Source organism: Euphorbia lathyris, chromosome 2, assembly GCF_963576675.1.
Source record: "Euphorbia lathyris chromosome 2, ddEupLath1.1, whole genome shotgun sequence".
NCBI classification, from domain to species: Eukaryota; Viridiplantae; Streptophyta; class Magnoliopsida; order Malpighiales; family Euphorbiaceae; genus Euphorbia; species Euphorbia lathyris.
In genome coordinates this window covers 112,529,624-112,555,577 of record NC_088911.1, presented here as the reverse complement: position 1 = coordinate 112,555,577, position 25,954 = coordinate 112,529,624, and the positions used below count along the sequence as shown (strand labels likewise).

At 30.8% G+C, this 25,954-nt stretch overlaps 1 protein-coding gene across 2 annotated transcripts; it reads right to left on the bottom strand.

Moving 5' to 3' along the window:
• Window positions 1-9,906: 9,906 nt before the first annotated feature.
• Window positions 9,907-13,539, bottom strand: LOC136216487 (uncharacterized). Of its 2 annotated transcripts, none has more exons than XM_066003006.1 (5): window positions 13,373-13,539; window positions 10,885-11,679; window positions 10,610-10,786; window positions 10,385-10,513; window positions 9,907-10,282 (listed from the first exon to the last, which is right to left on the bottom strand). In XM_066003006.1, the coding sequence occupies exons 1-5, from the start codon at window positions 13,418-13,420 to the stop codon at window positions 10,172-10,174; spliced, it is 1,260 nt and encodes a 419-aa protein (XP_065859078.1). In that variant the 5' UTR covers window positions 13,421-13,539; the 3' UTR covers window positions 9,907-10,171. The 2 variants fall into 2 exon arrangements, with proteins under 2 accessions (XP_065859078.1, XP_065859079.1); XM_066003007.1 differs by lacking the exon at window positions 13,373-13,539 and adding an exon at window positions 11,785-11,945.
• Window positions 13,540-25,954: the final 12,415 nt, after the last annotated feature.

Below are 25,954 nucleotides of genomic sequence, written 5' to 3'. Positions count from 1 at the left end.
AATGAACACCGATCCCTTGCGGGAGACCGGTGAGGGTTCGGGAAACTTAGGTACGAGCCGAGAAGGCTAGCTCCTTTCTGGAGAAAGGCTACTAGGCACCCCGACATCGCCCGGTTATGAACCACCGGCCTCCTACTCAGCGTGTTAGGCGATAACGGACTAATCGCATATTTCTTTAAGTTTAAAATTCATTTGAAACCTTTTCTTTCTCGTTTTGAAAACCGTTTTGAGCATATATTATTGAAAGCCATTTTGGTAAAGAATCACCCATTTACATCAGTTCAAAATACATAGGAGAGAGAGGGGGGAGAAGAAAGAATTGATTTGTTTACAATGTGATTTATGCTTCGTATTACACACTAACTCTAAACTAAACTCACTTCCAAAAAATGAGTTTATTTACATGGTTCGTACCTTAATCGCCGTTGGAACGATTTAGGTACGTTTCAAAACCCCGTTTAATGACGTTCACACGAATCGCCGTTGGAACGACCCGAGCGTTTGAAAATATTGAGATAAAAGTTTTAACAAGAAAACGTGATTAAGCATACAAGTCAATTTATTTTGTTCAAAAAAAGCATTTAGTTAAGAAAACGATTCAAAAACTCTATTATTTACAATTAAAAGCAATTTTAATTACAAGGTTCGCTTAATCCGTCGTTGGAACGAATTAAGGTTTTAAAACGTGATGTTTTAGGAAGTGATTTAAAGTGATAAGAAAATCTTTTTATTTACACCTTAAGAACATCTAGAAAAGCTTTAATTTAAACCAACAAATTAAACTCTCTTTTTTGTGATTTATTTTCCCCTTTTCCACTCAATTAACTCTTTATTCAAACATAATAGACCAATTGAACCAAAACTCACCCAATTAAACCAATTCAAAATGTCAAAGGAGTAAGAAAAGGATATATACATATATACATATACATTTTTAGCTAAAAATAATGGTATATCTATAGATTTAAGGCAAGTAAATAAAAGGTAATATAGTACTTTATTACGTACATGTATGATAATAAAAGTAAGAAATATCGAATATAATACATTTTCATCCTAATTAAAACTATGTAAAAATAATGGAAAACCATAAAAAGGTTTGATATAATAAGTATATAGAAAACACCCTCCCTTAAATAAGAGCTAAACCAACATTTTGATAACCCAAAAGAATATATATATATATATATATATAAATAGTGAGTCAAAACAAATTAAACTTTACATATGGAATAAATAACTACATAATAAATAATTAATGGTTATATGACCCCAAAAATAATTTTTATAATCATATTACATAATTATATACTTATATATGTAAGAATCAAATATCAAAAAGTTGAGAAAACGGGTTAAAAGATGAATTTTCGGTTTCCAGCAGATTACCGACGGAAAATCCGTCGCCAATCTGCTGTTAGTGACAGAAAATGGAGAATTACAGCAGCAGTCCTAAACTTTCCAGATTTATTCAAACACCTTAAATTAGATCTATTCTATCGTTTTGGAACTCCGAACTACCAAAAATGGATCATAGTCTATAACGGGGGTTCTTAAACGATGTTTTTCATTTAAAACGTTATTTAGAAAAATTTTGAAAACTTATAATTACAACGTTTTTAATACCCGAACTACCTTTGAATCGGATCACGGTTCGTATTGGGATATTAAAACGAGGTTTTTATTTTAAAACAAAACCGAATGTTTGTCTAATACGAGATGAAAATTAAATAAAATGTGATAAATAAATAAATAACTAAATAAATAAAATTATAACATAAAAGTAAATAAATAAAGGAAATAAATTAAATAAAATAAAACGAGTCTAGTCCTCGGATAATACCTCAAGTTCGGTATCTGACAGTCGAAGTCGGTCGATTCCACGAGTTGTGATTTTCCGGTTTTTTGTGTTTTTTTTCGTCTTTTTAGTAAAAATTTTAACTTTTGGGAAATTCGGACTTTTTGAGAAAAAAAATATTTTTCTCAAAAAAATTCACTTTCTCTCTAAAAATGTCTAGAGTGAGAAGAGCTATCCAAAAATCCTCCTCCCAAAATGCATTGGGATCTGTGCCTTAAATAGGCAACGGATCCCGGAAGCTTTGGGCGACGCCCAAATAAAATTGGGCGTCGCCCAAAGCCGGTTGGGTGAACGCCCAACTATTGTTGGGCGTACGCCCAACTATCGTTGGGCGTACGCCCAACTTCAGGGCGCGCGCGCCCAACGCTGGTTGGGCATCCGCCCAACGTCGCTGGGCGCTCGCCCAACGATCGTTGGGCGTCCGCCCAACGTCGCTGGGCGCTCGCCCAGCGGCCATCGGGCGTGCGCCTCGCGCTGTCGGGCGCGCGCGCCCCACGGTCGTCGAGCGCGCGCTCCGCGCTGCCGGGCATGCGCGCCCAACGGACGTCGAGCGGGCGTCCAACTGTCGTCGGACACGCGTCGGCTGCCGCTAGGCGCCCGCACCACGTCGCTAAGCACTCGCGAGCCGTCCACTTGACGACCGCGACTCACATTAACTTTTCTTTTCTTGTTATAAATTTTTGTTTTAAAACTTCCGGAATCAACCGCTTCGACCGTCTTGTTTATAGGTTTTCGTCACAGGTCCTCCGACTCGGTGTCTACATCGCCACATGAGCCGCCGCCTCATTCGCAGCCCGGCCGCCCGCTCCTCCCATCATCACCCTAGACCTAGCCTCTCGTTCCTTCGTCATGAAAAATCGCCAAAAGAATCGCCCGTTTATTTTTAGGATTTAGGTCTTAAATTCTACTATTAGTTATAGTTAATTTAGTTATAACTAATTGAGAGAGAGAGAAAAAAAAAATTGAGTTATAAAATTGATCATGTGTTTTAGAGAGAGAAGAGAGATCTGAAAGAGAGGAGATAGATCTAAAAGAGAGAAAAAGATCTAAAAGAGAGAAATAGATCTGAGAGAGAGAAGATAGATCTCAAAATTCTCCATCTTCATAAAAATTCTTCACCATGACAACAGATCTAAGAGAGAGAAGACAGATCTGAAAAAGAGAAGATAGATCTAAAAGAGAAGAGATAGATCTCAAAACTCTCAATCTTCATAAAAATTCTTCACCATGACAACAGATCTGAGAGAGAGAAGACAGATCTGAAAAAAAGAAGATAGATCTAAAAGAGAGGGAAAGATCTAAAAGAGAAGAGATAGATCTCAAAACTTTCAATCTTCATAAAAATTCTTCACCATGACAACAGATCTGAGAGAGAGAAGACAGATCTGAAAAAGAGAAGATAGATCTCAAAACTTTCACTAATTTTACTAAACTTTGAATTGTTAATTGTACGTTGGACTAATTGTATTGTAGTTGTTTAGTATTTTTTATATTATATATGTACATTCCTCCCATCAATCATGGTTTGCATGAAAAAAAAATAAGGTATAATATTAAGAAGTGCCCGAATTTAGCCAAAAAAAAAATAAAATCAATTTACCTCCTAAACTTCTAAAATTATAAAATATTTCATTAATTGACATTGCTAAATTGACATGATTAATTTTTACATCCCCTTAGCATATTATTAAGAAAGGATTAAAACAAATTAAAATGTAGATCATTTTAAGCAAGTTTAGAGGACGAGTAAAACATTATAAGTAAGTTCACGGAACTAAAAAAAATCACTTTATAAAAATTTAGGTGATTATTAAATCACATTAAAAGCTTGTTTGGTTCAACGGTTAGGTGATAGATGTTACTGTTGCGGTTGCTTTTAATTATTGTAGTTAGCTGTTTGTTGTTGTGATGAACTGTTGATGTTAGTTGTAAAAGGTCTAATATGGTAAGTTCACGGATTAATTAAGTGTTTGGTAAAATTGTGATGAACTGTTGATGTTAGTTGTAAAAGGTCTAATATGGACATATTTTAAATTAATCAATAAATTATAGGCTTAATACATCATTTGCCCCCTAAACTTGTCCAAAAAGTTTGATTGACCCCCTGAACTTTCAAAGTGTCCCAATAGCCCCATGAACTTGCGTAAAATGTAACCAATTGATTGATCGGTTGCAAAAAAGTAAGTTAAATACGGAAGATGTATTCCACGTGTCTTAAAATGTTAGTATTACATAATTCAAGAATAGAGTAAAAATGTAGTTATTACTTGCTCAACTATAAACCTTGTATTCTCTAACATTACAACCGCAATACCTTGATCTTGATTGTTTTACTTTTTTTTAAGACACGTGCAATACTTTTTCCGCATTTAACTTACTTTTTTGCAACCTAGTGATGAATTGATTATATTTTACGCAAGTTCAGGGGGCTAACTGAACATTTTATGCAAGTTCAGGAGGCTGTCGGGACACTTTGAAAGTTCAGGGGGCCAATCAAGCTTTTTGGACAAGTTCAGGGGGCAAATGATGTATTAAGCCTAAATTATATAAATTTTTTATAAATATAACCCATGTGGTTTCACCGATTTGCAAATTAGTGCATACAGTCTTGATCACATGCACCTTAATGAGCATGTAGAATTTGATCATTCACCAGTAGATCTAAGCTTATTAAAATCCTAAGGTGGAGATTCAAAACATTCAGAGGCTTAGATTTAATAAGCCTATATCTAACGGTGAATGAGCAAATTCACTTGCTCATTAAGGTGGATGTGAAAATTCCTGTTAGTGCATATGATGTTTTTTTATTACAAAAAGAGGATTGGGGTTGTCGTCTTTAGCAAGAATAGAGATATTTAGGTTGACACTCTCACTTTTGACCACTGATAAACTCAAAATAGAAAATTTTAAGAATTGATAAATAACTTTAATTTTTTAATTTTTTAATTTTGATATCATTTAGATATGTTTTTATAACGTGCAAATTATACATATTTATTTAAGGTGTTTAGATATGTTTTGGAAATTAATTATGATTTTTATTAGCCTTAAATCTCATAATTTATCTTAATAAGGCAAGTTGTTATGTTTTACTCGTGCATGCTCTCTATTTAGAGAAAGAACAAGCAAACATGAAGGTTGAAGGAGTGAGTGATGAAGTCAAAAGAAGACCATCATTTTTAAGGACTTGTCATTGGAACTATCAAATTGCATTTTCTAAGTTTTTTTTGTCTTGACTAAGGAATTAAAACTTTTAATTGAAACTAGTAATTTATGTGTTTTTTTTGTCTTATGGTGCAAACTGTCCAGTCTGTATGTGGTAGATTGTTTGTCTGTTTCGACAACCCATCTTCAACTGCTAATTTCTATGTAATTTTTGTCTTTGTTTTAGTATTTTATCATTTTCCTTATGTTTTTAAACCCACTATGAGGAGTTATATTGAAGTAAATTATTATCAATCATTATCAATTGGAGAAGGTTTAATATAGACAAAACTTTGTTTCAAAAAAAATTATAGACCAAATTTAAGCTTTCTTTTTCTTCCGTATTTCCTTGAATTGCAGGGTGACAAATAATGAGTAGTCACTCAACGGGCTGAAGTCAACCTTAGGCTGGTGTAAGTAATTTCTCCTTTAATTTTGATGAAAACGTCATTAGAATATTGCTTATTGGGTTCTTAATGCATTATAGGTATAACTAACCTATATTTTAGCCACATAGTTGCGAGGAGGCTCGAATTAGGAGATGGGAATACCATTAAGCACATCTATACAATATATAATAGCTGAAACAGAGAGAAATAAGAAGAAGTGTTTTAAAGGTATTTTTGATGAGTTGTCAACGTAGTAAAAAATCAAGATTAAAAAGATTTAATTAATAAAAAATAACAGATTTATATTTATAATAAATTAAATAATTATTAGCCAATTAATTAAAATAATAAAAGAAAGTAAGAGTTACGAGAAGATGAAAAAACACAAAGTAAAGGAAATCCAAAAGTCACAAATAAACTTCTATATAAAGCATGATAGATAGTATTCCGCTATTATATTCATTGGTCACGATAGATGATATTATATTTTTGAAGGTAATTATTTGATTTTTTTCATATGTTGTAGTTATTTTGTTCTCAATTGTGTTGTTCTTTTATTTTTATTAAACAATATTTGTTATAGTTTCATCTTTCAGATCCATTTCTGTCGTTACCCAGGTTTTATACATCTCGCTACCTTATCCATGTTTTTCTTTTTTATTTGTCTTTTTTTTTTCAAACTGATATCTTCAATTGAAGAAACCCGATAGAAATAGAAGATGCAAGGACAACTAAAACCTGGAAACACAAAAGTGCCAAAAATTACAAGAAATTCTTACGTTTCTCAAGGTAATTATTTAATTTTTTTTCCATATGTTGTAGTTATTTTTGTTCTCAATTGTGTTATTGTTTTATTTTTATCAATAGTTGTTATAGTTTCATTTTTCAGAGTTGCAATTCTATTTCTGTCGTTACCGAGGTTCCATACCTCTCGCTACCTTATCCATGTTTTCTTTTTTATTTGTTTTTTTTTTCAAAATGACTAAAATAAAAATTTTGTATATTTGCATTCGTTTTTAGTATATGTTGCTAGGTGTTATCATTTCAATTGTTAACTCTAACTAAATTTAGATTTTTGGCTTATATGAACTCAATTTTTAGCTTTAATTGAAGTTATATTAATTTTTCTAATTCGAAACCTGTTGATCCACTCATTTTTTTTTAGTTTGAGTTTATCTAACTGATATGGATTGTATTTTTTTATTTCTATATATTTTGGTACAAGTAGATATAAAGTTTCATATAATAGTTGTTCATTGAAGTTTGAGACATATTGAATAAAATATGAAAGAGATATTGAAATATTATACTTACAAAGAAGTTTATTTCCATTATAAATTATGTTATATTATTATGTTATATTATTATTATTATTATTATTATTATTATTATTATTATCATCAATAAGTTATTTTTTCCAGTTCTCTAGACAAAGAGATTGTAAGCGTTTAATGCACTTGATAATATGTTTATTCTTGAAGAATTTGGATTATGCTATATACGAATTTAAAATGAAGGTAAATAAAAATAAATTTTAATGCTCAAAATCTTAAAAATATACATTAATTATATTATGGTTTGTACAAAATTGTTAGTATTTCAAGAGTTTTTAACATATGAAAATGAAACATGGTCATAGGACAAGCTTTGGAAAATATTAATTAAAAAAATATTATTATTTGAATCTCTTCAAATTCTCAAATATTGAGCATAATGATTCTAATTAATAGAATTAATTTCACATATTAATAGAATTATTTTTTATACTGAGTAGACTTAATATTTCATTAAGAAAAAAATAAAAATTTTAATTAATGGGCAAAAAATATTTCCACATTCTCCCTTATTTTCGAAAAAAAACGAGAGGATAGTTCTCTCCTAATTATCTTTTTTGTCCATTCATTTTTGTTTTCTATTCTTTTATTTGTTTTTCTTGCTTACAAAATTCAAGAATATATAATTATTATAAAATATTAATGAAATCAAATAAGTGATATATGCGAGCGTGACTGATATTCTATATAGTGAAAGAATGAAGAACAAATTGATTGAATGTCTTGATGAGATATTACGAGATGAAAATAGGAGAAATCATCACCTTAAGCTGATTCAATTAGATATATTGGGTTATTATAGCAGAATGAATAATTGAATTCGAATACTTGGTGATCATGAAATTCCATCAAGTAAGATGATTATCATCAAGATGAATTTGTGACTAATTCTTATGAATTTTATTTTTTTATCTGTAACATATTGAATTGATAAAGTTTCTTTATGTGTAACATTAGAAAAGTATTGATTGTAATAGTTTATAGCATAATATATTGATATTGCTTCCACTTTAACATAGATTGTAATTCTTTTGTATCGTAAATATAATATTTAATTTTAATTATAGTTTAATTCAATTTTTGTTTAACATATATTGTAATTCTTTTGTATCGTAAATATAATATTCAATTTTAATTATAGTTTAATTCAATTTTTGGTTTTTCATTACATTCTAATATATTTCTTAATTAATCTCCTATTTTATTATTATTGTTTCATAAAATTCCAAAATATGAAAATGTATTAAAATTACCAAAAAGTACAAATCATTGAATTTTATAAAAATAAATAAATCATTCACCTTTAATCAAAATTCTATAAAAAAATTAATCAATTATTTTCAAAATTAATTTAATTTGAATTATCAATAAAAAAATATATATTCATTTCAAATATACATAATATAAAAAAAATTCATAGCATGATGTAAAATTACTTAAAAGTAAATATGTCAATTTATTTATTTATCTAAATTATATAAAAATTTCGTATCCCGGGTTTTCGACTAATATTGATTAAAATTGGAGACATGATTAACAATATGCCAATTGGAGACAAATACCATTTGCCCTATGTTGAAATGCTTTCCTAATCTTAATGCTTTGAATATATGTAAACTTAAGGAGAACTTAGTTTGTATGGTTCTAGAGAATATTGGGAACAAAGGATACTTGACTCAAGCGAGAATAGTGAAAGATACATTTGATCTATGTTCTTAATTTCATGTATTAAAGAGAAATTTGCTTGCCCACTATCCTTTTTTTTACCATCGCATAGTAATCCTAATTTACTTTGCATGTTTATAAATTGTTTAGCCTCATTTATCATCTTGTTTATGCTTAATTTAGTTATTCAAACACCAACTTTAAGTAAACCAATCTTCGTTCTGAGTACCTGGCTGTTCTCTTTCAGTATTAATGACTTTTACTTGTTCTATCCATGTGGAAACGACAATATACTATCACTTTATTACTTTAAGTGCACGTTTGAAGCTCAAAAAATTATGATTTTGAAAAATCGAAAACGTAATTTAATAACAAATGTAGAACTAAACAAATTTAATACTTGAAATTTTCTCATTTAAGGTTATCAACAGTCAAAACTGATAGCGTCAACCTAAAATATCTTAGTTTTTCTAATGGCAATGACCTTAGTCATCTTTTAGTAAAAAAAGTTAAAAATTCAACAAGCACCTATTTGTAAATCGGCGAAACCATATGATTATATTTAGAATTTTTCCAATAAAAGATACAATCTCAATTAATAAAAATGATCTAATAAATAAATAAAAATAAAAAATTTATTTAATAGGGCAAAACTTAGTTTTTTCAGCAATAAAGTTATAGAAATATTAATAATATTAAACAAGAAGTATGTTGTGCGAAATTAACGAAAGATAAATAAGTAAATAATCGAAACACAGATTTACGTGGTTCACCAACGTTGTGTTGGCCAGTCCATGAACAGAAGGAGAATAGTATTTATTAGGAGGCAGAAAAACGGATTACATGATTAGGTTTACATAATGGGGTATTTATAATACCCAATCTAACCTAATCCAACTAGGAACCCATGATCCTAATCCAACTAGAAACCTATGATCCCACAATGTCCCCACGATTCCGAATCCAAGTAGAAATCTGAAACACAATACTACTCCAAATAGAAAACACGATATAATGATTCAAGGCATTACGAAAAAATATATTTGAAAATTAGAAGGATAATTTTGTCAATATCAAATATATATAAATAGCTTTTCACAAAAAAAAAAAACTCTAAAATGTTGATGTTTTATAAATCTAACTAAACACTATTTTTTTTTTTATGATTTCGAGTGAAACGCTATTCCGAAAAGTTGACAAAAATACCCTTAAGCATCCAAATAGTGTAATGGGTTTGAAAGATGGTTGTGGGATTTGGGCTAAAAGTCCACAACTATGAGGCCAACTATAAATCACATTAAGAAAATGGGCTACATTTTGCTCTTTGATACTAGGAAAAGAATGAAGAACAAGATTTGTACGGACAACAAGAAAATAGCAAAAGAGTTTAGAAATTAATTAGAATACCATTCAAAAAAAAAAAAAAAAAAAAAAATTAATTAGAATGTAGTATCTACAAAAAAGTTATATTGTTCTTGAATTTCCGGTTGCATAATAAGTACATAGTATAGTTAAAGGACCCAAATTAGATTACATTTATTATTCCCTTAATTAATAATAATTAGTATGTATTAAACCCCGGATGTTCTCTTCTGTTCTGTTCTTCGGCAAAATTGTCTTGTCTTGGAAAATTTCTACAATGGAATTCCCGTCCACTGAAATGATATCATCTTAACCCAATACTGATCCCGATATACAGTAGAATTCCTCATCTTATCTAATTATAACCACGACTGGATTGAATAGTTGCAATTGAACGAATTAACTCCACTTATATGTGCAAATATATCCGCTGAATCAACCATCTGGTCCTCTTGTTTCACTACTACCTGCTGTTATGCCATTTTACGACGCAAAGTTTAGAAGACTAATAAAACATTCGGGTACTAATCGGTTTTTTACTAGAAAGAATTCCTAATTGAGAATATTCTTACTTCATCCTCATCATCATCTTCATGATTGCTGCAAGCAGCCCGGGTATTGGTCTCGCTAAACTCATCATTCTTAGCGAATCTTCCTCTAACTCGAGGCCTGCTATCTGCTAGTGTTTTTCGGCACGCATACTGCAATTTTTTTTGTTAATTCAAATCATTAGTTTAATGAAATGTTTTTAATCCCAATTATAGAAATTAAAGTAAAAGAAAGAAAAAAGAACAAACCTTGATTTTCTTGCTGAAATTCCTCTCATTCCTCTTCTTCATATATCTATGGATTTTCTCTCTTCTTTGTTCAACAGTTAGCTTTCCAACTTTAAATGCCGGATCTTCCAAACATGAAATATCCGATGATGCCACCGGAGCCGGGTTCACAAATTGCTGATTTTCGTTCCCAAGTGGCTTCAAAACATAACAAAAAAAAAAAAATTTCACTAAACTGAAATTGACCGAAATTGACTGATAATATGAAACGGAGGGAGTAATTAATTAATTAATACCTGTAATTCAATAGGATTATTGAAGACTCTAGGAGGAATGGAATCATGGCAGAAAATTCCACCATTATCTCCCTGAAATTCAACATCTTGATGTTGTTGTTGAAAAACACCACCACCAAAAAACGCAGAATTATCACAATTCAGATTCCCAGCAGACAAGTAATTGTTAATCCCCGGACGGAAATACGAACAGGAAGGAGACGATGGATTCATCGGAACATAAGAAGGGACGGAAGACAAGCAATCATCTTCGAAAACCGACGTTAATGGAGCTCCGATAAACGGAGCAACAGAGTTATTCTGATCAGCAGGATATTGTGTTACTAATCCTTCTGCAGACAACATGTCTGATAGCGAAAACTGAGGTTGCAAGAAATCAAAATGTTCTTGTTGAGTAGTGAGAAATTGAGGAATTGGAAGTGTTGGGGATGAAGAAAAGTCTATGGAAGCTGAAATTTCGTTGTCAAGATCATCCTGAGGATCAAAAAGTAGAGAAAAACTGATGTTGTTGTTGTTGCTGTCGTTGATGTTGTTGTCTTGATTGGCCGCGGTAGTGGTGGTGGTGCTTGTGGTGGTTGTCGCGGTGGCGGTGGAATGAGTGGTGGTGCTATTGTTGTTCCCGTTGTTGTTATTTTGAAGCTGAAGCTGTAAGGAAAGATTATTATTTGTGTAATAAGAATTATCCTCGTAGCAATAGTTGGAGGTTGAAGTCACTTCAGAATTTTGGAAAGTTTCCAAAAATTCAGGATCACAGAATTCCAAAATCTGAGCACTAAGTGGACTTGAAAGATCATCCTGTAATAAAAACAGTCAACAACGTTATCAATTAAATGTCCAAACTTCACTTATACATATATATATAGATTTCATCATCTCATGTTAACTAGGCTTGATCTTGACCTTCTCATGATTCTCCATCATCTAGTTCTTAATATTTTGGATTGATACCTCGTTTTTATGGCTAATCCGATAAGTTATACTGTATACCGAGATGATAGAAAATAGCTACTGTGGGACCTTAACTATCAGCTTGAGTTTTTTGGTCAAATGTTTAAGTATATGCATATCACAGGGTCGAATGGATTAAGGTCGCTATAGAATTTTTCGGGATTGATTGTTATAGTTGAGTAATGGAATGGAAAATGTAAGTATAGGTAGCTAGCTAGTTTATGCTAGTTTTATAATATGGTTAAGAAGCACCAATCTTGTTGCCATAATTGAATAGCACAAGAATTTTGTAAAGGAAGACAATATTTATTTATATATATATATATGATGGTGAAAAAAGAAGAAAGAGATGTGTGATATCTATGTTGCATGTGACTTGTAGGAAGTGAAATAGCTAAGTTTAGGAAAAAAAATAAAAAATTAATTATAGCATTTTTACAAAGAAACAACTTAAAGGAATGCCTTTTTTTTAAAGGGTATATGTTTATATAATTATAAGATGACTCAAATAATTAAAAATCAATGTGAAAGCATTATTAGAGAAATATATAGAGAATCCCAGATTATAAATCTTTAGAAAAAATGTATATATTCCAAAATGATCAAATTTTTTTAAAACTTTGACTGGTTTATTAAAATGGGAAAGAGTTTTTTTTTTTTTTTTTTTTTTGGATTGCATATATGTATAAATCATGTAAGAACATTTCTTTTTGTAAGTCACTTAAAGCTAAATCATTATCAAGCTAGCAAGCATCTAATTCTTGGTAGATATCATACTTATCTAAAATTAATGTTTTTTTCGTAACAAATTGAAGTACGGTGTAAGCACAAACTATACCTTAATCTTTCATACATCAAAAAATGTTTGACAAAAAAAAAAAAAAAAAAAAACATCAATAAGTGGTTCAGAACAAGAATAACATATATCTACTTGCTTGTAATTACATTTTACCTTATTAGTCAACAATAATTGCTAAAGGAATGAAGAATTAGAAAAGTTAAAAATAGCATAAAATTCTTATTTTTTTTAGAATTACACTAATTACTCGTCACGTGTAACTTTTTGAAAAAAAATGAAATTTACTAACTGTAGCGATTATAAATAATACAAGTTGTGGAGGAAAATCAAAACACTATTTTAAAGTACTTAAATGTTTTTTAGAATTAAAAATAATTAATTTGCCAGGTTTTCAGAAATGAAATTCATCAACACGGATGATTATGAACAATGAACTGGAAAAGAAAACAAAACAACAATTTTCACAATTAAAATACTTTCTTTATAAGACAATGAGCACTAGCATACAATAAAAACAAAAGCTAAAAACTTACGACGAAATTTACGAGACATTAACATATATTTAATTGTATAAAAAAATAAGTAAAAATCCAAACTTTAATTCAATTATCGTGTTTCTTGCATATATTATATATAATCATATAGAAAATCTAAATAATAAACACGAAATACGTACGAGAAACATATGAAAATAAAAATAAAGAAACATAAAGAATAAAGAAGAAGGAAAAGAAGTATTACAATTGGGAGATGGTCTGGAGTTGGATGAATGATGTCCTGCTGGAACATGTTGTTGTGCTTGATGTTCTTGCTGGGGTTTTGGTTTTTTTTGTTGTAGATTTGTTTCCTAGAAAGTTGGAGGTTCCCTGAATGTAGGAGTGGATAAACTTAGGAAAAAGCTAGTTGGAAAGAGAAAAGGAATGCAACGACTAACGAAATTGAAAGTAGCAGTATGACAAGGTTATATAGAGGGAAAATCAACATGTGAGAGGATATGTTTTTTAATTACAAGACATTAAAACGTTTTTGTTTTGTTTAATGTTTTATTTAGGATTGTAGTAATTCAGGTATCATTCAAAAGTGAGCGTGACATAATCTGTTCTTAGTGTCAATCCGAGAAAGGAGGAGAGCCTCCATTACCAGATGACGTGGACAAAGTGGTGATGACATGGCATAATTGAAAGATAATTAGCATTTTTATTGGGTTTGAAACATGGTTGACCGCAGAATCCTCTCTTTTTACACACCTTATCCTCTCATATATTTTAGGAACATATGTTTTTTTTTAATGAAATTCAGACTCATGCATTGCGTCTAAATGAGTTCCAAGTTACAAAATTGTCTTGTTACTACAGCATCTTGTAAAAGACATGTTTCTTTTTCAAATAAATATCTTAAAGAGTATATATTGTTTCAAACTTCCTATATATCAGTACACAGGATAAACCATGATCTTTTATTCCTCCACCCTCGCAGTCATTTCATGTTATTCATTGCTACAATTCAGAATTGAATCTACATGATGATAATTATCGGATTTGTGTCGCGTTATTTATCAAATTAGTGTCAAATGAGTTAATCTTAATCTATTTCGTTAGAAAATATAGTACCATCATGTCAACTTAATTGGGTTAATATCGATTTCCTATCATATTTGCGGGTCATATTCATATATGTTATCAAACAACACATTTGTCAAATGAGTTAATTCTAAGTCAATCCAAAAAAATATCGTGTCAACTCAATTGGGTTAGTGCCGATTTTCTATCGTGTTTGCGAGTTGTTTGTAAAGTTACTAGCTATGTAGGAGGATAAGCTAATATTTTTAAATATTATATCATTTTTGGATTAATAGGTTAAATCAGACACTAATTATAAAATTAACTTTCACCTGAACTCTATTTAACATATACTTAACCCGTTAATATGTCATTTGAGTTTCGTTTAATATGTTTTACAAGTTAAATGTAAGACGTAGGTGATCATTTTTATTTTAGGACTTTTTTTAACATTTAGAAGCTATAATAATAATTTGAATATTTGTGATATTTTTGAATTAATGGATCAACTTTAATACAATTCAAAAACAATTGATATCAACTAAAAAATGACTTATTATATGCTTAATAAAACACTAATCTACTAAAAACAATTTCGTGTTGTTGGATCGTGTACATATATTATCACATATAAGAGAATCAAATTGATTTAAAATAAATTATTCTGTTCAAACTAGACATAAGTTAATATATTAGTCTTAATATATCAACGACAATTAAATTTGTTTTTAAAAACCGGTTGACTCATTGAATTTATCAAAGGTCTCGTTAGTTCCATGAACTTGTTTAAAGTGATATAATTAACTCCCTAAGTTTATGATGGGCTTGGCCCATTTATAATTTATGAAATTGGCTCATGCATGTGTCTTTAAGTTTTTTCAAGTGAAAAACATCCCACATTGCTTTCAAAGCACTTGGTGGAGATGTTTATAAGGAAGGTCCTCACATGCTTGGGGTGTGCCCCAAGGGGTACCCACTTTTGTGAAAGGGTGAGGACCTCTTAATTTTTTATTAAAAAATTTTATTATTAATAATATTATTTTTATTTAATTATTTATGCTCTGATTTAGTCTTTGTGAACGTTGTTCACAACGTCCATTTTTCTGAACGTGTCTTCAGTCTCCTCCACCTTCCTGGTTTTCCTCATTCTCTTTCTCCATGAAATTAGAGCTCAAACAGTTCTTTTTTCTTGTATAAATAGGTGATGAGAGACTGCCTTCAAACACAATTTACTTTCATTCATTCTGTATTTTTTCCGAAACTGAGCAAGTAAACAGAGAGTGTATATAGAACGATTTTCGTACGGTGCAATACGAAAATCGTATTTAAGAGGGCTGTTTTATCCTGGAGGCGACCGGAGTTCATACTGTTTGCTAAATTCCGGCAGTTCCGCGAACGTCTTAAAGAAAGCGACATTGTCCGCGACTCTGCCCATTTAATTTTGTTCGGTCTGTTCCTATTTTCTGAGTTCGAGCTACAATAGTTTATGTAGTAGAACAAGAGAGAATTTACATAAATTGAAATGTATATAATTTTAAAAAAGTATAAAAAGTCAATAAATTACCCTAAATAAATTTAAAAGACCAATATATATCACTTTAAAATTACATAAGAGGAAAGAGATCGATGAAAACTTTAAAAGGAGTTAGAAGAGTTTAAGGATAAAACGAATGATTGTATTACTAAAACAAACCTTAACAAAAACAATGAAATCTCGGTTTTCCCTTACCATTTCCCGAAACTTCAAAACAAACGGTCTCTTAGAGGGTGTTTGGTACCTACTTTTCACATCTTGTTTGCCTTTTCACTTTAAAAGACAGAGTTTTAGGCGTTTGGTTAGACACCTACTGTTTGCTTTTTACACTTCAAAAGTAGATTTATTACAAAAGCAGATTTTCCAAAGTCAAACAGCAAACCGTAACAGCAACTAGCAAACAAGAACAACAACCAGCAAATAGCAACATCAAACAGCAAGTAGCCAAACGGGCTCTTAATATGCACATTTATTATTGTTATGATATATACAAACAAACATAAAATTTGAAATATTGTTATATACCGAAAATGGTAAGTTCTGAACTCATTTAAGCAGAAAAGAAAAATGAATCAAACTGAATAATCATATCAATCTAGAAGTTTAAATCCGAACAATATCATTGATAAAAAATTCTGACTGAACTGGAAAAAAACAAAATTCGAAACTTAATAGTACATGTAAATGTTCTTAACTTTTTAAAGAAATGGTGTGTGGAACTTAAACATTACCCTTTTTAAATTTCTGTTCCTTTTGTCTTATGATAATTGACAATTAATTAATTAAAATTAATTAAAGTGATGGATGTTCTATTACATTACATTGTTGTCACCTCCAAATTTGAAACCATGAATAAATTGGTGTCTCATTCCAGGTGGTCCACTGGTCTACATCCATCTTTCACTGTGTAGCCAAAGATTGGTTATTATGGTCAAAACCAGAAATTTTATTTGAAGCATTTCTATGCTAGCTTAATCAAATGGAGGAGCTAGATTCTTAGTGTCAGTTTGTTTTCAATTTTCGAAACTAATTTTTACCAGCTGTTAGTTGCTGTTGCTGTTAGCTGTTGTTGTTAACTGTTTGTTATTAAATGTTTAATTATTAGTGTTTGATAAAATTATATTGAACTGTTGCTGTTCGGATTTAAAATGTCCAATATGGATATGTTTTAAATTAACCAACAAAAAAAATTATATGTTTGTGATATGTTATTAATGATGATAAAATGATACATATGTGAAGTGTAGATGACAATATTCATGACCAAGAAGGCAGTTTGATTAAATTATTTCTCAATTTGACTCAACTTATGAATATTAGGGATAAAATTGCTCTTGACTGCCAACTTTAGGGGTATAATTGCACTATTTTAGACGTTAAGGATAAATTTGCTTATAATTATAAACGTTAGGAGTATTCTTGTACCTTATCCTATTATAAAATAAAAAATGTGTTACACCTATTAATAAAAAAAATCTATATAAATAATAATAATAATAATAATTTATTGAATGCAACAAAACCTTGTTCTTCCGGTAATTATGTTATAGAAATATAAATAATGTTAAAGAAGAAACATATTTTATGGAAATAAAAAGGATAATTTTGTCAATAACAAATAACTACAAACAACTGTTTATGAAAAGCTCCAAATATGAGTTTTTCGTGAAAAGCTCCAAAACACTGCAGTTTCTAGAGAAAATGTTAAGCGCTGCAGTTATATAAATCTAACCAAACGCTATATTCATGCGGTTTGGAATGAAACGCTAAAGGCTTTTCCGAAAAGCTGAAACAAACACCCCCTAAATTAGAGACAAAAAACGTTTGGTAAAAATTCGAAACAACTGCGTTTTAGAGAAAAATCAACAAATACCTGCTACAAGAAACAGAAGCAGGTGAAACAAACGGGCCTTATTCTTTTAAATTAAAAGAAGAATAATAAAAAAAACATAGGGCTGTTAATTAAATTCAAGAGTTTAAGCTTATAAAAAAATCACAGAAATAATTTTTATTTTTACCACACTTTATACCTAAATACTCTTTAAGTTTGAAATGTATACGAATTATGCTTAAATTACCGTAAAAGAAAAAAGGATTATGCTTAAATTAATGTAAGGTATCAAATGTATTAAAATTTTATTAATAAATGATGTTATTAGGATTTCGACCTTTTCTTTAAAAAAAAGGGGTAAATAATTTATTAGTTTCTACCTTTTTATATAATATATTGTTAAATTTTCATATTTTGAAAAACCATATTATCAGGTCTCTATCTTTTATCAATATTAAACCTTTTATCATTTTGTCTATTTTTTAGATTTTTAACCGAATATATCTTAGGTTTCAGAACAGCGATAGTACGATACAAAATGAGCATGTTACTCTGTTATTTTCTGTCTGTCTTTTATGTCAAATATAACGGTTAAAAACTAAAAAAAATAGACAAAAAGACTAAATGGTTAATAATAACAATGATAGGGACCTTACAATATGTTACGTAAAAAGGAGGAGACTAATAAATTATTTACCTAAAGAAAATTGAATCTTTTAACTTAGACTTGGATTTAAAGAGCTGTGAAGATAGTAAAATTACAACTTTGTATAATTGAGTCTCCTCAAAGCGATAAGCGACCTACTTTTCCACCACCACTTCGCCGATCTCAAAAACCTCCCTACCGTCGGAATTCGAGATCAGATGCTGCAAACAAATCTTTTTGAGATGCTATCAAGGTTCCTGCTCCCATGGAAGACATAAATTGCGAAGATTATTTAGCGCTAGGACTAGTTGAAGTGGGGTTTGTGGATAATAACAAATTGCACCCTAAAATTGTGATTGCCCCGCATCTTGCTGATCGTTTATGGCAGTCGTGGAGGGATGCCTTACTCGTTAAAGTTTTAGACCGAGGCATAGAGTTTCTATCACTGGACAAGAAGATTAGGGAATTATGGAAGCCTACGGAGGATTTAGTGTTGACAGACTTAGGGTTTGGATACTAGCTGGTGAAGTTTGATAATTTGACTGATAAGGATACTGTAATGAATAAGGAGCCATGGATGATGCAGGGACATTATTTAACACTTCAGACATGGACGCCAAATTTTATTGCATCTGAGGCGACGGTTAACTCCACAATGGTTTGGACGAGATTTCCAGCACTACCTTTGCAGTATTATGATGAAGATGTCCTCATGCAATTGCAAATATGATTGGTAAAGCAGTAAAAGTTGATATTAATACTATTCAAGCTACACGAGATCGCTTTGAATGTGTCTATATTGAAGTCAGCCTTATGAACCCACTTGTTGCTCAATTTGACATTGGGAATGATACATTAAGGGTTGAGTATACTATATATAAATTATTGAAAGTTTTGGGATGTTACAGTATGAATGTTGTGTACAAGATCTGATATTTGTCACATTGTTGGGATGATAAGTAGATATCATTCCAACCTTGGACAAACATAATGGTCATCTGTTAAGAGAATACCAAAGTATATCAAAGCAAGTGCAGATTATTCTTTATGTTATCAAAGCAAATGTCTTCAACTAAAAGAATATACAAATGTTGATTGCGCAAGAGACTTGGACAAGAGGAATTCCACACTAGGCTATGTTTTCTTGCTAGGAAATGGGACTATATCATGGAGTAGCAAGAAACAGATATGCATATCATTGCCCACCATAGAAGCAAAGTATGTGCCATACTCGTCTGCAGTACACGAGGCAAAATGGCTCAACAGATTCATGAATCATCTGAATCTTACTACCTCTAATACTCATGCAGTGATAAACAGTGATAGACTGGCAGTCAATCTACTATTGCATTTGCCAAGGGTCAAAGATTTCATGGCAAGCCGAAGCATAAAAAGATTAAGTATCACTTTGTTAGAGAATTAATTGCAAGTAAAGAAGTTAGTATGAAGTATGTGTCTACTCAGGACATGGTAGTTGATCCTCTTACTAAACACGTGAGATATGTTTATGTGAAACATATTGAATTCTAGGATTTGCAGAAGATCTAAACATATTTCTATTTCATTTATTTATGAGAAAATGATCATCTAATAAGTCTTTTGGAAATTTTCAATACACGAGTGCAAATATTATTTGTTGATATTTGATGTTATATTGTTATGCATGTCAGATAGAGAAGTATCTTACTCACACGAATATTTATTCTTATTTTGTCACACGGTGATAAAAGGAGTAGGTATGGAGTTTTTTTTAGCAAAACGAGAGCTAGCTCAAAAAACATGAGCTGCCTTGCATAAAGGATGAAATTGATTTCATTTAAAGAGTAAATAAAGATATATGTATGCTATAACATATAACCATATAAGAGAATTATATGATATTAAATTATTATATGTTTACAGGTGGAAGTAGTCTTTGCATGGTGTAGACTGAAGTTAGATGTTTTGGCACATTTATACTGAAACTTACACATGATGCTTTTTTAAAAAAACATGCTCTCCTTTTAGAAACAAAAACATTGAACAATATAATGTATGTTTTCATACCATGTGTGCTTTGTGACCACACAATGGAAACACATTATATATCACAGATCTTAATTATTTTTTTAGTGTGAGACTCGCATCATGAAACTATGGTTTTTTATTATTTTTTATCTTCATGACCCTTAACTTGTTCTGGAAGTAAGATCTGATTTGACTTATCTTTGAAGAAAATTTTGAAGACCATGAGATAATTCAGACCGCAAAAAAATTCGCACATTCAAGTGAATTGGATCATGATGGAAGGAACACGGTAAAAGGAAAGAACCTCATTTGATCAAATGTATGTGTTTCTATTTATCAATGTCCTGGCACTTATGCATATATGCATATTTGTGAAGATAGAAAAGTGTAAATGAGATCAAAGTATTACATATGGTTGTAAGATTGATTCTAGGATAAGACATACCACTTCTCATAATACATGTTCAAATCAAAAGGATGTGTATCTCCAATAAGTATATAACAGTGACTTTGAAACATGCTCATCGAGACACTATATATTCCCAACGAGTATATAACACTAGTACTCTTGAGTGTATGCCGATCATACGAATTATTTGCGAGTATAAATGAGATTGAGAAAGAGATTGGATTGTGTCCCATTACATGCGAGTATGGGATATGTTGGAAATATATAGGTCGAATATAAAACTGCCCGTGAATGGAATAGGTAGGATCCATTAACCCTAGTCACTCTTTGTAAACAGACGACTTGTTGCTCATTTTAACCTAATCACTCCAGCAAAGTAAGAGAGCAAAAGACTGCCTCTTTCTCCCTCTATACACGCCTGCCCCTTTCCTCTCTTACACTTGCAATCACTTTTAATTCGTTTATCTATTCCGATTAAACTCGGCGTAATCAAAACGTGACCGATAATACAAAAGTCATGATGATCCATTCTTCCGATGTTAATCATATAAAGGGTTATTCGCACTTTAAGAGGTAATTCGATAATCCGTTTATCATGTGATATTTATCTTTAAAAATATATATGTATATATATAGTTTGTCCGTAGCAAAGGATATTTAGAAATTAGCTGGACACCATAGTGTACTTTCTTTGTCTAATATAGAGATAGACACTTTGTGAATGTTTGTTTGTAAATGCAAAGTATGTTATATTGCCAAAATGTTGGAAAGTGACCCCCAATTACTAATATTTCTTTAAGAAGCTTTAACTTTATGCCTCATGGACTTTGAATCATTTACCATACACATCAAACTTCACCTATACTAGTTGTACCCCCCACGTGCTTTCCCATTCTACTTGGCAAATTTTGCTCATTATTATTGCATTGTTTTGTTATCACCACAATTCTATATAAATTCTAAAAATAGTTTTATTATTAGCTAAAACAAAAATATCCTATGTATGCTTAAAGAAAACAATATTGGTAGATATAAAGCTCATATACTATGGGCATAAAAATCAAATGTCCTTCAATATTTTAAAAGTATTCTGCTATTTTTTAAAATTTTATTACAATTATTAGGATAAATTATATAAAAGGCGTATAATATTTATCCTATCTGAGAACTTAATGTACAACTTTCATTTTTGCATACAAAATTTCATAATCTTTACCAGTCACCACCCACTAAATTGGTGATGTGACAAGTTGACCAGTAAAATTTGTGAAGTTTTATATGCAAAAATGAAGATTTTACATCAAAGTATGAAACATAGTAAAAGTTGTACACTACAAGCATGTATTTAAAGGTGTCTTCTATGCTTACTTTGTTTTTTACAAAATAAGCTTTACTTTGTTTTTTTCACCATTCAATGGTGAAAAAACAAAGTAAATCTTACTTTGTCAAAAACAAAATAAACATAGAAAACACTTTTATTGAGTCTTTGAAAATAATCTATTATTCAGTTGAACTTGTTTTTAGTGATCTATTAATTCTCTTAAACGTGTTCAAAATCTTCTTTTATTTTATCAAATAGTTAATAAATCATGTTAAACAATAAATTATATATTTATTTTTTTTAATAAATTGAAAAGGCTAATAATGTATTATGTTTATATGATATAGACAAAGATGATTCCAAATCAGGTTAAAGTTGGTAGAAAAAGACAAACCAACAACTACATAAGAACCTATAAACATAAGTCTTATATCCTAGGTTTCTTTTCATTATAAAACCTACCTTTAATTATGTATTAGATATATGATTAAAGCATTATTTACTGCATAACCTATTCTAAATGTTAGTTTTTTCATGGTGAACTAATAAAAAAAATATTGGTATTTGACTATCTATTACTTAGTAATAGTTAATTTTTGATCTCATTCTAGTATCTTATCATCCATATTAGATTTCACGAATTTTAACAAAAAAAAAAAAAAAATCTCTGTTTTTACAATAACAAAAAAAAAATAGATAAAAATGAAATAAAATGAATAAATAATGTATTAGATAAAAATTAGAAATTAATAAATTATTTATTTAAGTGTACATAATAATTCAATTTAAATTTTGGAGTCACTATAAACTTATAGTTCAATTAATACATATCTAGTTTAGAGGTAAGAAGTTGTGCATTCGAATCCATCGGCTTAATAGACACCCAACCCCCTAAATTTGTAATTTTTTTTCACCTGGCCCCTTTAACTTAGGGGACAACCTTTCAACCCCCTCAACTTTCCAAAAACATCACATACAGCCCCTTACACTCCTATATTTGAGATTCGCTTAAATTACTTTTTAGCTTTTTGACATATCCAAAATTTTGTTATTTGGCTGTTGATATATTATTTGACTATATTCTACTCTCAATTGATGAAATTTCATTCAATTTGGATGAAGACTTGATAGAACCATTAACCCCTTAACACATGACGATGTTTTGAGAACTGGACTTAACACGTGGCATGTCTTAAATTTTTTTTATCACGTAAATTTGCTTATGTGGAAATAATTAATTAGATAAAAAAAAAGTAAAAAACAAATCTCTAAACGAAAATCTATTAAGTTCAGGTAGGGGCGGAGAAAAGGGGGGCTTGGCCTTGTTTAGCAATTAGTTGTTAGCTGATAACTGGTTACATTAGGTGTTAGCTGATTTGATTAGCGGATTGTGTGAACTTGTTTTGTAAAAACTTAGCTGATTACTAATAGTTGTTTGTGTAAAATAACAAATAAGGACATGAATAAAATATTTATTTGAGATTAAAGAGTATTAATTAGGGATAAATCTATAAAAAGAGATGAAGCAATAAGCTAATCGAAAAAGCTCTTAAAATGAACTGTTTCAAAATTAGTTTTTTTGACCTAATAAACTCATTCAAACATTTCTTCACCAAACATAATCATTAGAAATTTGATTAATCAAAATTTTTAACTGGCTCAAATCTCTAATTTTACTTTAAAAAAACCTCTTAACCAAAGTAGGCGAAATTGGATAGGTTAAAGGAATTGTATATATTTTCTTCCACAAATCAACGTAAAAAATGAAAAATATTCTGAGCAATAAATGTTGGGTTCGAAGCAGTAATGAAATGTATGGATGCATCAATCATCACATGGCGGTATTTATTCAAGATTCTAATCAGATTTTCCATTTTCCATTTTAAGAATCAAAGACCCACGTCCTAATAGTGCATCCATCACACTAACTCTTTATATTTGAAAAATCTTTGAGTGCTCACCGACGAGCTTGATAGAGTAATCCTTGATTATAATGTTTAGTATAAGTAGGAATTGGTGCATACATCAACTGGGACACTTTATTCCCAACGAAAGAAATGTCCGGTCGGGTAAAATTAAAATATTGCAAGCTTCCAACAATGCTTCAGTAAAATGAGGGATCGGCAAAGGCTTTCCCATCATCCAATTTCAATTTATTTGTCAAGTTCATGGGACTCGAGATAGGTCGTGAACTACAATATTTAGTCTGATGAAGAAAAAGATCATGGACACTTCAATCAAATCGATACCTAAAACATAGGTAGCACATCCGAGATTCTGAATAGCAAGATATGAGACCACGAATGAGAAAGGAACAACTACATGTAATAAACAGATCATCAACGTAAATAAGACAGTAAACTCAAACATTCCTTTTAAGGAAGAAGTGGAGTGGCATGTTTATCTTGGAACTTTGAAAACCGAACATAATTAACTTGGAAGTTAATTTTTTATGCCACATCCTCGGTGATTGTTTGAGTCCTTAAAGTGATTTCCGGAGTTAGCAGACAAAAGTGGAATGGGTTGGGTAATGAAAGCTAGAAGGTTGAGTCATGTAGACATTTTCTTTCAAATCACAGTGCAAGAATGCATTATAAACATCACGTTGAAACACAAACTAGTTTAGAGACATCGCTAAGGTAAAAAATAAGTCGTATAGTTGATTTGACCACATGACTGAAAGTTTGAGAGAAGTCAACTCCAAGACAGTGATGAAAACCTTTATCCATCAAACGAGCTTTATATCATTCAATTGTGCCACGACTTTAGTTTTTGTTGGAAATACCCAATGACAGTCAATGAGATTAACATTAGGAGGTAAAGGGATGAGAGCCCAAATTCCAGATGCCATCAAAGCATTATACTCGTATTCCATAGCCCGACTCTAGTGTGGAAATTTGGACTGGGTCAGGAGAAACTGTAGCAGTCAAGACTTTAGCTTTAAAAACCCCAACTTGCGACCTTATAACCATTCTTTTAGGTAGAGGCACCTCTTGGATATATAGCTTGAATAATATAAGATTGGGACCCTGACGTAGATTCACAAGTAGCTTAGGCGATCTATGAGAGTCGTTAGTTTTAGGCGAGCCATGAGGAGCAGACCGCTCGGCTGATGAAAGGACTTATATATATATGCCAAGAGAGCCATGAAGGTCGTGCAAGCCATGTAAGGCATGTGAGCTACTAGCAGTTGAGCTCTTAGTGAATGAAGAATCACATTATATATGTTTTCCATTTGAACCCAAATTTGAGGGAGTGGGTTTCGAGGGAGAAATGAATGGAAATGTCACAATAGAAGTAGATAACAAAGCAAGTTCTGAAGCATGGATATCAGGAGAATGATAACTCAAATGAAAACTCTTTTCCATCAAAACATACACGATAACAGTGAAATTAATTTCTCGTTAAAGCCCTTCCATGTGAGGTGTCGTTGGGTTCGATGAGGGGCACTTTGATGCCAAAATCAGTAATGATATCAAGAATAATCTCAAAAGTACTTTAGTAAAAATAAAAAAGCATACCTAGTACCCCTTGAGATTGGTGTATTTATATTAGATTCTGTAACCTTCGTCATATACGTTGTAGTATATGAACAGTTAAGGTTTTAGTGCTCTTTAATGTATTTATTGCACATTCTCCATGTTTGTCTGTTAGTGTCACTAATGAACCATTAATGACATTGATTCATGAAGTTCATGCAAAACGGCTTAATTGCAGTTATGATGGTGTATCGGCCTTAATAGGCGTATCCATCCCAGTTGGCATATCCAGCCTCAACTAGCGTATGCCTTATCCTTGTATACGTTGTTTTTACCATGTTCTCGTGCTTTGTACGAACATGTCCTTTTATCCATGGGTTTTTTACTATTTTTCCCCAGAGATAACATGCATATGTTATTAGAAGCCCCCCTAAAATGCCATTCAAGTCCTTTAGGGTTTTTCATCTTCGTGACGTGCTTACGCATTTATTATACTATGTTGGCACGATTTTTCTTACCATTTAGAGGAAGACAGGT

Excerpts from the sequence above, each read along its gene's own strand:
- LOC136216487 (XM_066003006.1), bottom strand. The coding sequence starts at position 13,420 with ATGTTCCAGCAGGACATCATTCATCCAACTCCAGACCATCTCCCAATT. Across the intron at positions 11,680-13,372 it reads CTCCAGACCATCTCCCAATT|GATGATCTTTCAAGTCCACT; the intron begins GTAATACTTCTT and ends TTTTTATTACAG. Across the intron at positions 10,283-10,384 it reads AAGATGATGATGAGGATGAA|CAGGTAGTAGTGAAACAAGA; the intron begins GTAAGAATATTC and ends ATGGCATAACAG.